Genomic DNA, 17,159 nt, shown 5'->3' on the forward strand with positions numbered 1-17,159 from the left:
AGTCTAGGGGAAGTGAATTTTTTTTTTTCCAAGTTGAGATGTAGATATCTGGAATACTACTGAAATGTTCTAGGGCTTTTTGCTTGGAGGAAGGTAGAATTTTATATTTTATTTAGGGCAAGGCATCTCACTTTTAATTCAGGAAACAAATCATAGACTTTAGAAACATTTCAGTTTAAAAAAAATGGAATCACATGGTTCCTTTGTTGGGCAGCAGCCTTTGACTGACCACAGTCAGGCTGGACCTGGAGGCTCCTGCTGTAATCCTAGTACTTGAGAGGCAGAGGCAGGAGAATCACTCAAGTTGTTTTTGGGGGGGGCAGGGGTACTAGCTTGCTCTACCTAGTGAGTACCAGACCATCTAGGGCTAGAGAGTGAAAATGTGTCTCAGAAAAACAAAGCAACGGGAATGAATTTCAGTGGGTTTCATAGGCAGGGCTTACACAGTTTCTCTAGTTTTTAAAAGTAATTAAATTTAATATTTTCTTTTAGAAATACATAGATTATAAAGAGACTGTCTTAGAACTACAGAGAGAAAAAATATACTAGTCTTCTGTTTTTATTAAATACCTGCTGTAAATTACACAGGTACATGTGTACTTAAAATATTGTGTCTGGGAAGTACTCCCCCAGAGCCTGTTTCCCTGGCTTTATTAACTCCATCTAAGTCACAGTAATAATGACCTTTGCATTGTAAGCCAGAGATCTCACGGTCCCCTGAGGGAACTGGAAGATGCACCCTATGATTCTGACTTAGTGGCATTCTGGTCTTCTTTTGTCTGGCCTTGGTTCCTGTCCCCTCCCCACAGGCATTTGATGGAGATGAGTGAGAGTCAGGGCCTGGGTAAGGGGGTGCTGGTTGGCTGGCCACCGAGGCTCAGCTCTGTGGAGTCCTCATTCATTTATTTCCTAGTGATCATTTCTTTTACATTTCTGTTAAATATCCATAAATGTTTTGCTGTTTGAACCCTAAACATAGTAGATTTTTTTTTTTTTGAGGGAGAAACCTTTTTTTTTTAATATAAAAACTTTACTTTTCAGTTTTTATTTGATAGAAATCTTTCCACTCTCATGATTTCCTTTGAGGCTTTCCACCAGTGCTTGATCTCAATTTTTAATAATTTTTTTTTCCGAGTTAAACTCCCTAAAGGAAACATGCTTGTGCCATGAAATATTCCCACTAGAAATATAGGTAGTCTTGTCTTATCGAGAGTGAGTGCTTGATTCCTTTATTAATTCCTTGCTGGAAAACCTCAGCACAGTTAACCTTTCCTTAACACCACACTGGAGAAATTAATCAAAGATTTAAAAGAATTGTTTGAATTAGATGAACTAATACTTAGGCAGAGATCAAAACTCAAAGTAATGAAGCAAATAGTATAAGGAAAATTTTTTGCCGACTCCCTTCTTGCGACCTTCGGGACTCTAAGTAGCAAATAGCTTTTGTACCCCCGGTTTTGAGAAGGGGCAAAGACAAATGCGTGTCCTCATAAATGTGTCTTAAAGCCTACCCTCCTAGAAACCTACCTGCAGAGTAAAATCTTATTTTGACAGAAGACAAGAATCCATATATTATTGAACTATGCTGCAATCACTCTTAACACCCCAGTGAATCTTTTGATGTGCACATTTTAACAAGGGCGAAAAGAACTCTTTAATTTTTTTTTTTTTTTAGTTTTGAATTAAGTGTCTTGAAGCCATATGTCATGGGTTTGAACTTTTCTGTAATTTCCGAAGTTAAGGAGGATGCTGCCGTCCTGCAGTGTAGGACGTGCTGGGACTGCTGACCCACTGCCTCTGCCCCTGAGCCTGGTGTGTGGTATCTGCAGCCCCTGGGCCCAGCGCAGCGTCACACAGGATCCACTGCAAGGCCCTCGTTCAGACGCCAGCAATCTCTGCCCACCGTGGACACGCATGGCCTCGTGGTCTGGCCAGCTTCCTCTGCCCAAGGGAAAAACCAGCTCCTGAATCCACTTGTGTCTGTCTTTTTCCTAGAAAGTATTCCCTGTGCTCTCTCCAGGGCAGGAGGCCCACAGGGGTGCTGACAATTGGACAGCTGGGATATTTGGGGCCGGGGGAACAGTCCACACTGCTTATTAATAGAGCTGATTAACGTCTCAACGGAATTAGCACTTTGGTAAACTGAACCACTGTTTATTTTGAGCATACCATAGGTCAGGCTTGAGGTGGGGTGTGGCAAAGTGGAGATTTGTCTAAAGTTGGGCCTCTCTCTGAGCCAGCCACAGGCCAGGTGTCACTGACATCCGGGGATTTAGTTCCGTGGGTTCAGCTGGCCATGGCAGCGTTCCCAGGTGTAACTCCCTCCTTAGGTAAGTGACCACCGCATGCCTTCTGTGTGCCTGTGAAGTCTTGGTTTCAAACTGCCTTCTAACTTGATCCTGCCACTGAATTTCTGTGGGAATTAGTGGAGAGATGTTGACCCTTCGTTCTGCAGACTTAGTTCAGGTTGAGTTGTGATGTCTAACCCCGAAAACCAGCCTGGAAGCAGAGGTACAGGGTGCTACAGCTAGTCCTGCCCTTCTGAGGCTCATACTGAACCTGGGAGGAGCCAGTGTCCATACTCCATACCCACCTACTCGTGGCTTGCTTTAGCACTAAATTCCTAAGGTTAGCATCAGCGTCAGGGCTTGAAAAAGTATCTGATTTTACCCCCAAATAATTCTGAGAGTAAAATGTTGCCTGCTAATCATTCTCAACCCTTTGTGTTCCCAAACAGTGGGAGGGTGGGAGATGCATTAAGAGATTTTATTGTCGAACCTTTTCCTTGTCAGGGGGTTTGCGGGGGATGGAGGTCCAGTCCTGAGTCATGGCGGAGAAGAAACCAGGTTGTTGTGTATATATGGCTTTGTTTGCTCAGGGTTGTTTCTGCAGAGCTGACAGTGACCCTCCCTCTGTAGACCTCCTAGAACTGGCTGCTGTCCACCTCTGTCTGAGGGACAAGTGAAACCAACCCAAGGTCAGGAAGAAACGCTGGCACCCGAGGCACCAGGAGGGAGCCTTCAAGGCCCCAGGTGGACCTGTGGCCCCTTGGGTGACCTCCCTTGTACTCAAATGGTGCACTTCCTCTACCCCTCCAGCTGATGAACATTTCGTTTCTAGTTTGTGGCACACTGTCTGACATTTTCCTCCACCAGGCTTACTTGGAAGGAAATGTGGCAGTACAATCACACTGTGCACTCGGATGCTCCAGTCAGTCACAGGGTGCGCACAGACAGTGGCCCCGGAAGACTGCAGCCTGCCAGGCCGTGGGAGCCATTTTAAGTTTGTGTGAGTCGGTGCCTGAGGTTTGCAGGAGCCCAGGGATGTTCCTCTCCGCTGTCTCCCTTATTAGGAGAGGCCTGGGTGTGTAGCTGAAGAGGTGAAGTGATCACAAGGCCATTCATAGCAAAACTGAATGTCTTTTTGAAACAAATGTTGCTAGAGGATTGAACTGGAGGCCTTGCACATGCTGGCTAAGTGCTCTACCCCTGAGCTGTATCCCCACACCTACAGTGTCACATCTTTTTATCAATTAATCTCGGAAAATTTCCACATCATCCCCCGGGGGAGCACGCAGCTGGGCTTGGAATGTGGCTACCTTAACCTCGGAAGGTCATACCTGAGAGAGGAGGAAAGGCCACCACAGGGCCAGAGCAAGGTACTGTGGGAAAGACACGTTTGGTTCATTTTGAAATTGTGGCCGTGGCCCCAACCAGGAGGTAAAAGAGAACTCTAGATTTGTTTTCTGTTTTTGGTTGTGATTCTTGGCACTGAAACTTTGCTTTATTGTTTTAGGGTAGGAAGAAAAGGATAGAATGTTGTCCAGTTTACTGTGTGTGTGTGTGTGTGTGTGTGTGTGTGTGTGTGTGTGTGTGAGAGAGAGAGAGAGAGAGAGAGAGAGAGAGAGAGAGAGAGAGAGAGAATGAGAGAGAGAGAGAATGAGAGAAGAGTATACAAGCAAACCCTTTTATTTTCCTAGTAAATTGTAACAGGAAAAAGATGGCCCTTCCTTTCTTCTCAGTCTTTGGAAGCCCCATATTAAGTCCACTTAGTAAACGGCTTCTGTCTTCCCAGGGTTTGGTCTGGGACTTCTCTATTATGGAGGTATTTCCCTTCAGGTTCAGTTTATGCAAAGAACAGATAGGAGCGGCTCTGTCTACAGCCCTTATAATCTCCAGTTAGCCCTGGACCTTCTTAGGTGATAAGGACCAGATAGATGAAGGCCCCAGGACAAGGAGTGGCCCTGTGGCTGCCTTCTTTCCTGAAATGGGTGGCCTTTAGGAGCCCCGAGGGGGCAGAAAGGCAGGCAGGCCTGCTATCACTTCGGCTGCTGTCATTGTGTGGGCAGTTCCAAGAATGAGGATGGCCTGAAGTCGGAGGGGCCAGGAAGGAGGGTGGGGTCCGTCCCTTGGGGGCGACTCTTTTTCTCTCCTCGTCTGTAATACCCGAAGGACAGAAGTTGGTTCTGGAAACTGGTTAAGGCCTAGCATGGTACCCACAAACGGAGGTCCCCAAAACATTCACCGGACCGGCAGCGCAGGCCGCTCAGTGGGTGCAGCCAGTGGAAGGGGGCAGAGTGGGCGGGGTCCGGAATGGTGCCAGAGAAATCGGGGTTCAGATGGGCTGAGCTGATCTGCTCTTCCTGGGCTGTGCCATTTTCTGATCATTGCCGACTCTTCATTTATTAGCCGAGGTCAATGATAACCTTTTCACACAGGGTAAATCCGAGGGGGAAGTAAAGGTATCCACTCTGGGCTGCATGGTGGGCCCGGCAGTGTGACGCGGTGGCCAGGCGGAGTCCATCCCCAGCTGGGTGGCAGCGTCTCGCCACGAACATCTCGGGTTGGTGGCTTTCTTCTCTCCTTGCTGAGGCGAAACACTCCAAGCTTGGGAGATTCTACTAACTAGTTCCTCTCATTTTGTCCATGCATGCCTGGCAGTAACCCTTCAAGATCACAAACGCTAAAAGGGGGTGGCAGAGCCTTAGAAGGACGGAGAATTAATTCATAGCGTTGGGAATCAAGTGGCTGTCTGTGGTTTGCTTAGTGTAGAAGAGAGGCAACCGCATTCGGGAGTCTGGAGGGAAACGAGAAGGGCTTTAGTTCTGACGTCACCTAAGATCTGGAACCCGAAGGAAAAATCCTTACCTGACTAACGTGGGTGGGGCAGCAGTGCTCAGGACAGCCACATACTTGGCTCAGTGTTGTGGGGAGTTTGTCCTGTGTGAGAGAAGCCCTTGTGTGTGTTGGTGTTTGGCAGATTGCTTACAGCAGCGTTAGCTGACAGAAATATAATACGAGGTGCTTGTGTGATTACTAACGGCCCCACTTAAAACAAGCTAAAGAAACAGCATTAATTTTAACAGTGTGTTTAATTCAGTTTATTCAAATATTATTTCTACATGCAATTCATTTTCTATAATATGTTTACAATGCAATGACTTTGGTTGCTTTTTTTTTTTTTTTTTTTGGCAACAAGTCATTAAAATCGAGAGTATTTTATACCGAGAGCATGTCTCCATAAATTGAAGAGGAGCCACCTGGGGCCGTGCTTTTTGCCATGAGGGCCTACTGAATGCTGTCAGTTACTCTTGTTTATATAATAAGCCGTCCAGTGATTATTAGTTTCATTAGTTCCATTCAGTGATAGGCTTTGTTCAGTCACTATTAGTGCCATTTTTAGTTGAAGAAATACTTTTTTAGTGTCAGGAACAATGCTTACTAAAAAGTATTGAAGAAATGATTGTCTTTCCCCCTCTGTAAAAGGACATCATTACTCATATTTAAAAAAGAAAAATAGGTAGTGTGTTTGAGACCTGCATCTCAGATGACCTAGATGTATCACACACACACACACACACACACACACACACACACACACACACACACAGACACGCACACTCATTTGCATTTTAGCTGGGAGGATTTGAGCCTTGGCGAGCTCCAGATCAGTCACTGACACAGTAGCAGGGTTTGACTGGAGGGCCAGCTGCCCTCCACCCCGGGGCTTGTCATAACACTTAACCATCTTCTCACCTGTCTGTCACCAGGCAGTGTCGGGGCAGCGGTGTACCCACACTGTGCATGGTGTGTGCAGTTCTTCTGTCCCGTTCAGCGTCATAACAAACAAGGGCGGGCAGCCACGTTTCTCCAAGAGAGAGAGCCCTGTTTTGTGTCTGTGAGGAGAGAGGACAGCGTATGTCTCACTTGCCTGAGCTAGTCTTGATTTTCAGTAAATGGCTGGGGCCCAAGTGTCTGTTCTCATATTAAACTACCTGCCTACCTCCAGCAATTGTAAAAGGCTTAACAAGGCTTAGGATCAAAAGGTCCAAAGTTCTCCACTTGATCATCTGGAAATGGGTCTGTGCTACAATAAAAAAAAAATAATGCCATAAGCTCAAATCCAGGGCCAGGGCCAGAGCTCTCGCTGTGTTTTCTCTTTCTCTGTGACCATTTAGAACTCGTGGAGTTCTATGCTGTTGCTTTTTATTCAACTTATTCTATTTATTCTTCCCACTGTTAAACTTATTTTTTGAAGTATTTTGCAAATACCATACCTATCTTTTTCTCATCCTTTGCTTGGGGATAGTAGTGGGACCAAGTGAGTAATTACTTCATTTTAGGGTCCACATTTCTATTCATCCTTTTATGGCTTGTGTACCTTAGGAATGACCTATTTTCAAAGGGTTTTTAGTCCCATGCCTTAATTTTCATGTCAATTATACTATTTTGCTGTTTTTTTTTTTACTTATTTCAACATTGTCTTTAGTAATTGCATCATTTTTTCTTATCCTTTTCTGTAATAGAATTTTATTATAAAACCGTAATTGTTAAATCAATCAAGTACTACTATTAGGTTAATTTTTAGAGTAATGAAATACAGCCTACTATGATGTGTGTGTGTGTGTGCACGCATGCATGCATGTGGCTTGACCTGTGTGTATATGTAGGTTTACAGTTGATGTTGGGTGTCTTCCTCTATCATTTCCCGCCTTACTTTTTGAGGCAGGGTATCCCATTGATCCCATTTGGGCTAAGCTGGCTGGCTAGTGAGTCTCAGAGATCCCAGTTTCATGGCCCCCAGTGCAGATGTTACCGACACACATGCCACTGTATACAGCTTTGACATTGTGCTGGGCATCTGAACTCTGGTTCATTCTTGCAGCAAGCACTTTATCCACTGGGCTTTCTTGTTTTTTTAAGTAGATGATACCTATAAGGGGATTGACTAGAAGGAATTACTGCTGTTATGCTGATCAACAGTTTCTCCCTTCAGTCATTGAACTAAAATGCATAGGAAATAGTTCCCATATTGACAATTATAAAATGTAAGTCTTTTAAACATTATAGATCCCTGAAATTTAATGTAATATTCTGTATATATAAACTGGTTGTACTGTTACTTTGAAATGAATAGGGTCTTTTCAGCTAGTCTCAGACTTACTGTAGTCATGGGTGAATGCTAGCTTACGGCCTTATCTGTGGTCCCCAGATGTGTGACACTCAGATGTTGACATTAGGAACTGCACATGGATTTTCAGCACTGAAACCTATGTACACACAGGCATTAGTGGCCAAGCAGCTTATGGCACCACTGGGTACGTGGCTGTGTGTGTGCATATGCTTAAGTCACTAGCAGTAGAAATGAGTCTGCTTCCTTTGACAAAGATCATATTCCAGTATGTAAGAGTTAAAAGGTCTAAATGGGGGTATCCGTGCTGGGAAGGGCTCTTCTGGATGGCTTGTGTAAAATGCCATTATGCTTGCCTAGGAAGGTTTTACAGTGCTTCCAGCTGCAGTGTGGGCAGAAGCCATAGGAGACTTGTTCTTACCTATATCTGTGGAGTGGTGGGTGATACCTGGCCTTAGTAAGTATAATGAATAAATACTATACAAGTGAATGATGGAAAGAGAATGTGGAAGATATCTGATCTGTATTATTCTTTGTGTGTCTTAAATATATTTGGGAATAATCTCCCATAAATAAATAAATACTTTATAAACTAGTGATGGTAACGGAGAAAAACAGCACTTTATGGAGCCCCACGCTGATTTGTCTTCTCTGCCTGAAGTTTGCTCTGCCTCCCTGTTACCTGAGTTTCCACGAAGCTGTTCTAAGCATAATGAATTTGCTGTGGGGAATAATGACTGAGTCAAGAGATGGCCCAAGTGTGGTGGGGTGAGACGTGCTAGACTGTTGTGCAGGCTTAATAATAATTACCATGATCTTTAATGATAACAGTTCTTAATGTGTATGATTATTGTTAATAATGATGATATTTAATAATTATACCCAATACTTATTATCTTAATAATAATAATTAGCACATGGGAACCGGTTGCACCATTGTATTATCTTTAGAACAAAACCCTAGATCTATGGCCTAGGAGTCTGCGGAGTGTCTGCCTCTCCTCTCTGCTTTCCAGATCCCAGTGAAGTCAGGAGGCACCTAGGGTCAGAACAGGAGGGCTTCTGGGAGCCCTCTCTGTGTTCTGTGCATTGGGCCCATTCCTAGTCATTTCATAGAGGTCTTGTTTTCATTATGGAGGGTCTGTACCAAGACCACCACACCCTCCAGCTCTCCCTCTGCCTGCCCATGTATCCTTCATAACATTTGTGTTTTGTTGCACAAAGAAAAGACCCAGAGCAGACCCTCATTCCAGAATGTACTAATTTGTGTGAATTACATGGGGCAGAGTCCATGTTTATTACTTGTACATTGGTGAATCTTTGATCTTCTTCTGTCTTGGCTATGTTTAGATTTAAATGCCTGTGTTTTTTTTTTCTAAAAAATAAAAAAAAAGTTTAAAAAATGTTTGGTGAATTAAACATTTTTAAAGCTTTTCACACTTTGATACAAAGCAGAGAAATATTTCAGTGACAACAGATTTCAACAGATTTTCAAATAGTCTAATTTGCTTTATTCTTTAGGGTAGTTTATGTTTTCTACTCTGCAAACACTGGAAAGTACTCTTTCCAGGGGTAACTTGTGTTCATGTATCAAATACTTCCAAGGAGATGAAGCTGTATGTTTTATATTAGTTAAACATTAGTTGAGATTTTCATGATCTGTATTTTTTTCAGACTCACTTGATGGGTTGTTTATTGAGATTAAAAAAAGAAAAAAGCCTAGGAGAGGACTTCTTTTGAATTCCTGTTGACTTTCCTATATACAGTCACATAGCATCTCCGGCCTGCAAGTCTAACATGCCTCCCTGTTGGGTGCTGTAGATGAACAACTTGAAAATAAAATTGTAGACCAAAGCAGAGCTGACCTGAGAATGCCAGTGCTAGGTAGTGATGATAACAGTAGACGGTCCCCTCGACTGGGCCATGTGTTAAAGACACCTCTGATTGGTATAGTCTACCTTTTAGTCACTGGGATTGGAGGTCTTCTGCCCCTGCTTCTGCCCCTGCCCTCAGCAATGCTACTTCAATAGGGTAGCCATTATAGAGACGACTGCTGTCCTCACCTGTAGGCTTACGTGGGGCTGGTAAACGGTCAGGCCTGTTCATCCCACCCTATCCCTGAACCTAGCTGACTAGCTTGCACAGCCGCCTTCGCTCTCGTCCTGGTGGTCCGGATTGCCTGGTAACACCCGTGTTTTTGCTGTTGGGTTGTGTCCTCGCAGGTTTGATGATTCCTGTCTTCTGTGTGGTGGAGCAGTTGGACGGCTCTCTTGAATATGACAACAGAGAAGAACACGCCGAGTTCGTCTTGGTGCGAAAAGATGTGCTTTTTAGCCAGCTGGTGGAGACCGCGCTTCTGGCCCTGGGGTATTCCCACAGCTCTGCAGCTCAGGCCCAAGGTATTCCTTCATCTCTCTTTCCTCCTCCCCAGCCTCCTGTATGATCTGAGGAAGGATAGGTTCCCCCAAACAAGGGCTGCAGAACACCGGGCTGCATTTGACAGCAGGCAACAGCAGTCCTGCAGAACCTTGTTTTCCCATTCTGTGAAGCATTTGACCAGCACCTCGAGAGCCACCCAAATCAACTTGCATTTCAAAGCAACCGGCATGGTGTTTTGCATTCATAACTCGGGTATTTTTGCTAAGTCAGCAAATTGGTGTTCTCAGGGCTAGTGCTGAGCTATTTGACCCCTGACTTATCCAAACTTTAATATATGATTTATAAGCATATGAAATGTATTTATTTGCTGCCTTGGGCCTATGGTTTCTGCAGTTGGCCATCAGGTTTTAATTAAACAGAGAAGCAGTCGCATCTTCTGTACCTTTGAAAAACAGCTCTACAGTTTTGATGTGGTCCATTCATTAAAAAAAAAATCACTTTCTTTGTAATCACTCCTTTTTACCTATTTAATTAACTACTCAAGTTGCATAATTATTTTGGTAATACCGAGGAGCTTATGTGAGTGTCTCTTGTTTCTTTTCGAAGCATAGTTCATTGTTCTTTTATGCCAAAGACTAGGCAAAACAAATAATAACAGCATTCCTCAAACCTCGAATAATGGGAAAGAACTTGAGCCGGTAGAATTATTATCCTTGTTTTTCAGATGAAATGACTGAATGAATAGTTTATGATAATGGTTATAAATAAAGGTGAGAAATTTATAACATCCTGGTCTCACTTTCTATGCTAATTTCCTGTCTTACCATGTTTACTTAACCTTCCTGTGGGTCCCAAGAATTCTTGCTGTGTCTTGAGTCTGACTTCATGTCATTCTTAAGAGAGATCAGTTGACTTTAGTGGTTCTAATAAGGCTTCAAGGGGTGGGGGAGCAGGTGTTAATAGAGTTATAAAAATGCAGAAACCAAGGACACAGGACTCAGACTTCCAAGCTCTTCCCTCTGATTGTATAAACACATTAGTGTCTTTTAAAAAGGAGACTTTGTTGAAGTCATAGCTTAGTTCTTCCAGGGTGGTCAAGAATGTCTCCCCAGGTGAGTGTAGCCCACACCCATGTCCTGTGTGTCTCCCTACTGCCTGCATCCTGCACGTGGCCAGGCTTGGTGCAGGGACGGCAGCTGGACTCTGAGGCCCACCGATCGCTCTCAGAGCAGTGTGGTGGAGGGCGGTGTTTCCCTTCCCGGACACCTTTCTTTCTTGTGGGAGGGACTCAGGATGTGATCCCTGATGACCTGCATGCTGGGCACTACCGCTTTCATTTCCCGTGATGTGTGCCCAAACAAAATAGAAGAACCCTCTCCCTGTCCCCGTAAACTTTCATGCCATTGTCGGGATGCTTTTCTTCGACTGTAAAGGTCATTGTATGCCCACCGCCTGCATCCTGGCGTGCCAGCTTCCTGTTTGACAGGGCTATCCGTCTCAGTTAGCATGGCTGCTGGGCGCATCACGAGCTCACCTGTGGAACCAGGCGCACTAAGTGGCCAAGATTTGATTCTTGGCACACGCCGAGGAAAGGGGCTCTCAGGAAGTCCACCCCGGGGAGCCCCACTGACTTCTGGGGATGTGGACTGAGAGCTCTACTCACCAAGGTGGGCCCTGCAAGCAGTGACGATTGTCCGTCCGGAGCAGTAAAGAGGGAACATGCCAAAAACAATTATTTGCTTGCTAAAGTTTCTGAAAACTAAGGTTAAAAAAAGTACTACATATTTACAGTTTTTTTTTTTTTTTTGTGTGTGTGTGTGTGTGTGTTGAATCAACTCATCAAAAACACTGTCTAGATCAATACTTTATGGTGTGGGGAAAAGGTTTATCACTATAAACCCCACAGACTTAAAAAAAATCAGTTTATTTTTTTCTTAAGCTGGTGACTTGTTTTTGAATAAGTGGAAAAACTTAGACTTGTTTGAATTTTGAAAAGATGTTATTCATTCCCCCTTGTCTTCCTGCCGATTAGGAGGTCAAATACACCTATTATGGATAAGTGGAGAATCTTGTAGTTGAATAACATTTTTTGAATAAATATAAACAAATATATTAGATCTTTCTTGTCATTTAGATGATTAGAAGATCTGTTTGGGGTAAATGGAAAAACAGGATTGTTCATCCGTTCATTTCTCTGAATGGACGTCTTAGGTCTCCGTTGTCATTCAGATGATGAGGAGCAGGAAGCTTGCTGCCCTCTTATTACAACTTCCATGACGTGCTTCAGGAGGCAGGCGATTTATGAATCAGACAAAGAGCACAGCCAGTCTAGAAGAATACGGAGGACTAAACCTGGTGTCTTATGACTTAGGCAGAAGGTTTCATATATGCGCCTTTTATTTTCTTTCTTTGCTTTTGTTCTGGTTTTTCTATGATTTTGTAATTCTCCCAAGGTCACCTTCTGGCTGGTCCACTGGTAAAGGAATTGCAATGTCCCTGAGTTTTGTCTTCCCATGCTGGCAATATGAGAGAGACATAGGCTACATGGATGGTGGGTTGCTTGTATCTTTTAAAAATCTTATGCTCTTGAGAAATGATTTTTTTTTTATTTTGACATGACAAGAGAAGCCTCTCACTGATTGACCTGAAGGAGCAGTTTAGATGCCTGTAAAAGAGCAAATATGTTTTCAGCATGGTTTTGGAATGATGTTCAAGTCCCAGACATCAGGGATGTACCCATCAAGTCCCAATCAGGGGTGTACCCATGCTTCTGTAAGCATGAGATTGTCAATTTCTTTCACTGAGCGAGTATTCCCTCCAAGTGAGCTGCAAATATTTTTTTATTTATTTGCTGCTTAAAGGGAAATAGCAAATCCACTGAAACAGAGTCCAGAGATTCCCCGTCCCATGTTCACAAAATATTTATTTAAATGCTGGCTATCGGCACTAGAGAAAAAGGCACCAGACACTGTCATAAATCACAGGAACTGTGTTTCTAGCTGACTTATCCTTTCCATTTACCAACACACACACCACTAACTGCGTGACTCTCAGTGAAATGCAGGCTTCATCTGGACCTGCTGTTGTACGTATGTAGAGAGCTGATGTCTGCACTGTCTGGTAGACTGTGAGCCCATAGCTCCGCATCCAAGGCCTTAGAGTGTTGGTTGGGGCTCATTAGAGCCCCCTTTCTCTCGTCTTCAGTTCACCATTCTCTTTATACTTCCCCTTTCAACCTTTCAACTTTGTCCCATAAGGCTTCCTCTAACATCCTCACAGCTCCCACACTCTCCAAGGATTCTTCAGGTGCTGGTCATACTTGCCAGCAGGATGGCTTTGGGAGGAGATACTTTTTATGGCAAGATGATGTCACGCTGTGTGTAACTGACTTAATTTGCAAATAGTCATTTTATCTACAATACTCTTCCCTCAATGAGTTTCAAAATAAATCTAATTGAATTTTATTTTATGCATATGAGTGTTTTGCCTGCGTGTACGTACATCTACTATGTGTGTGCTTGGTACCTGTAGAGGTCAGAAGAGGCATTGGATTCCTTGGAACTGGAGTTATGAATGGTTGTAAACCTCCATGTGGGTTCTGGGCACTGAACCCAGGTCCTATATTAGAGGAGCAAGTGCTCCTAACTGCTGAGCTGTCTCTCCAGCTTCCACATTTTATTTTTGACTGGTGGATTTTATTTAAAAGCGAACACGCTAAGCAATAAGTAAGCAAAAGTCCTCCTTGACTAGTTATTTTTGTTGTCAAAACTGGAGGTTTAAGAAAGGATGTACTCATCATCGTTTATTTATGTTGCAATAATTGCATTTGTGAAGTCATCTGAAATGACTTTTAGTGCATAGAAGAATGTATTTAGTAAATGTTATGTGACTGAAGCATGGTGCCAAGTAGCCTCAATTATCTAAAATTTCACATATGTTCAGAGAAGAAAGACAAACGAAGTACATTAACTGTGAATGGTGTAGGTGTAGGATTATGGAGGATTTCATTTTCTTCTAATGAGAACAAAAGTAAGTATAAAATTCCGCTTCCTTCTCAAATTCTCTGAATGAGCGGGAAGCTGTTACTTTGATACTCCCGCGTTTTGTTAAGGTGTTCCTTTGTTTCTATTGTGTCTTTATGTGGACACACACATTAAACCGTGCCCGCTCTGCCGTTTTTCCAGTGGAAGATTAAAAAAGAACCTGCATGCTGTTTGGGCCTCGGGGAATGAGGCAAGCGATGATTTCGATTTCTCAGCGTAACGATGCTGGGAACAGTGGAGCAAGTGCTCTGTCGGACACTGCTCTGAGAGGTTTGCCTGTCCTGCTTCGTTTCATCAGCACAACAGCCCTTTGAAGGCAGTTATTGAGTGTTTCCCATTTTACAGAAGAGGAAATTGAGGCAAGGCAAGGGTGGGGAGTCACTTTCTCTGGGGCGCAGGCTGATAGGTGAGGAGCTTTTAAGGTGGGAATCCGGTTGACACCTTGCAGGGTCAGAGTGTTTCAGTCCAGAGGTGCTCTAGGAGGAGGCTGGTCCTTTGCGGTTTCAGAGTTGGGCTGGGACCCTGCTCTCTAATATCTTCTCTTCACTCTTTGGGGAAGCCCTTTTTAGACAGGGTGCTTCCCAGATACATGTGATGTCTATATTTGACCATGCTCATTCATGTAGGGTTCACTTCCACGAAAAAACCATGTAGAGATACTTTTCCAAAGCACTGGATACAGACTTCATTAAACATGAACAAGCACCCAGACCCCACAGAATTTTTTTTTTTTTTCTTTTTGGTTTTTCGAGACAGGGTTTCTCTGTGTAGCTTTGTGCCTTTCCTGGAACTCACTTGGTAGCCCAGGCTGGCCTCGAACTCACAGAGATCCGCCTGGCTCTGCCTCCCCAGTGCTGGGATTAAAGGCGTGCGCCACCACCGCCCGGCAGAGTTTTTTTTTTTTTAAAGACAAGATCTCACTCAGTATTCCAGGCTAGCCTTGAACTCTGAATAGTTTTTCTGCCTCAGCTTCCTGAGTGCTGGGATTACAGGTGTTCACACCCCACCCCGCAGACTTCTAAAACTAAATAATTCCTTAAGGTCAGATTGAATCTTGATGTGAAAATAAGGCATGTTTCTTAGCAGTTCTGACCTACTTGTTAATTGATTCCTCATCTCTTATTATTTGTTTTATTATCTTTATTTTGAGACAGGATTTTTCTGTGTTGCTACCCTGAAACTCACTCTGTGGCTAGGTAACCTTGAACTCAGAGATCTGCCTGCCTCTGTAGTGCCAGGATTAAAGGCGTGGGCCCCCACACCCAGCTGCTACCTCCCCTTTTAAGGCATGTCATGAGTTAGTACTGTTTCAGCTTTTGGAAGTAAAGAGATTGGGGAAAAATGCTATTTTCAATGAGCTTACTTTTTTTAAAAAATTATACATGAGAAATGAAATGTGTAGAACTCATTTCAGTTGATTTTGACCCTCTGAGCTCAGATATATACCATGATAAGATTGAGAGGGTATAAATACACACACACACACACACACACTTTATCTGTTTGGTGCTAATTTACTTATTTTTAAATTAAATGTATTTATTTTATTAATATTATAATGTTGTTTTAATTTGTCTCTATTGGTGCTTAGTTAAGTGGTTACTACTTAAAACTGTGCAAGAAAGATTTCCTTGTTGTCTGTTGCTGTCGGAAGTAGTTGACGAGGTGGACACAGGCATCGAGTGTCCTAGGAAATCGTTGCTTCACAAGAGAAAGCCCTTCCTTTGCCGGTTCTTTACATTGTTTTCGGGGTCTTCTTCTCGGGCTTCAGCTTTTAACGTGGTGAAGCTTGTGCCTGCCACTCAGTCGCTAGCAGTCTGCTGAAAGGATAGACAGACTAACTAACCCGAGCTTACTCATGAGCCTGGAGAAACGTGTGTGTCCCTCAGGAGTGTTAGCTTCAGTGGGGAGATCTGAGGCCACTGCAGAGCTACCCATTCCCTCATAAAGGAGCCGCAGTACAAAGTACAGTGTGAGACCCATAGTCTGTGTTTGCTCAGTTGATGTTTTGTTTTTATTTAATTTTAATTTTTACATCTATTATGTTTATGTGTGTGTGCCAGAGTGAATGGGGGAAGGTCAGAGGTCAACCTCCAAGAATTGATTCTCTCCTACCTTGTGGCAAGAGCTTTTACCTTCTTGGCCATCTCATTGGCCTCAAACATGTCTTTTGAGTTTCGTATTTTACTAAATTTTATCCACAAAGGACTTTTTTCTCTAGTGTATCATGAAGTTGGTTTTCATTCATGATTTAGCTGTTATTTTAAAGTCAGAAGTGGAATGGAGTTGTGGATCAGCCTGTGCTGAGTTATTCAAGTCGGGAGTTACATGCATCTATAAATGATAGGTGCTGGGTATTTCAACTCAGTCTTTTTTCTTATATGGGCGTTTCTATCCACTTAGTAGAGACATCCTAGAACTTTCATTTGCTGCCTTGATTCCAAGTGGTTTTATTTTGCTAAACTTAATGGAAGCCCTGACCCTAAAATTTCTTCAAATGGCGTGCTTTCATGGGAGCAGTTAGTGAGTTCAGTCATAACCTCAGAGGAGGGTTCAGAGATTCACACGTTTTTTGAGGGAGAATGTTAAAAGACATGTGGCGGAGAGCCGAAAGCTCTCCGCGCCTTGCCGCTTGACATTTTCCCTATGGAGACCTTTAGAGCTCTCTCCCCCTTCCTCTGCTGCTTCCTCAGCTTCTTTCTTGCCCCCCACCCCCACTTTTGCTTCTTTAATTAAGCTCTCATGTTTGAGAGATTTTTAATCCCACCCCCCTTTTATAAGGACATACTGAAAACAGCCCATATTTAGAAGTTTTAGGTCTTGGAGCAATTTTTTTTTTTTTTTTTTGGTTTTTCGAGACAGGGTTTCTCTTGTGTAGCTTTGCGCCTTTCCTGGAACTCACTCTGTAGACCAGGCTGGCCTTGAACTCACAGAGATCCGCCTGGCTCTGCCTCCCGAGTGCTGGGATTAAAGGTGTGCGCCACCACCGCCCGGCTACAATTTTTTTTTTTTTTTTTTTGGAGACATAGTTTCTCTGTGTGGTCCTGACTGTCCTGGAACTCGCCCTGTAGATCAGGCTGGCCTTGAACTTAGAGATAGCTGCCTGCCTCTGCCTCCTGAGTGCTGGAATCAAAGGCCTGCACCACCACCGCCTGGGAGAGCAAATTTTAACACATGAGCTTCTTTAAAAAAAAAAGCTGTTCCCAAAATAACAGAAAATGTACCCCCAATTGCCATAGCCCTGCCTTAGCCTCCTCAGAAACAGATGAGCTAAAGTGGGGACTTGGCTGGGGTGGCGTGTTCCTAACAGGTCCTTCCTGCCACGCT

At 43.6% G+C, this 17,159-nt stretch overlaps 1 protein-coding gene across 5 annotated transcripts in view; it reads left to right on the top strand.

Annotated features, from left to right (window-relative positions):
- The window catches only part of Satb2 (SATB homeobox 2), a 177,679-nt gene that overhangs the window by 20,744 nt on the left and 139,776 nt on the right, over positions 1–17,159 (top strand). For all 5 annotated transcript variants that reach the window (XM_028886126.2, XM_028886141.2, XM_028886110.2 and 2 more), the window contains one exon: positions 9,633–9,809. In XM_028886126.2, coding sequence (XP_028741959.1) covers positions 9,633–9,809 — 177 coding nt within the window. The remainder of the gene's footprint in view (positions 1–9,632; positions 9,810–17,159) is intronic.

The sequence above is a fragment of the Peromyscus leucopus genome, chromosome 13, assembly GCF_004664715.2.
Source record: "Peromyscus leucopus breed LL Stock chromosome 13, UCI_PerLeu_2.1, whole genome shotgun sequence".
Taxonomy (NCBI): domain Eukaryota; kingdom Metazoa; phylum Chordata; class Mammalia; order Rodentia; family Cricetidae; genus Peromyscus; species Peromyscus leucopus.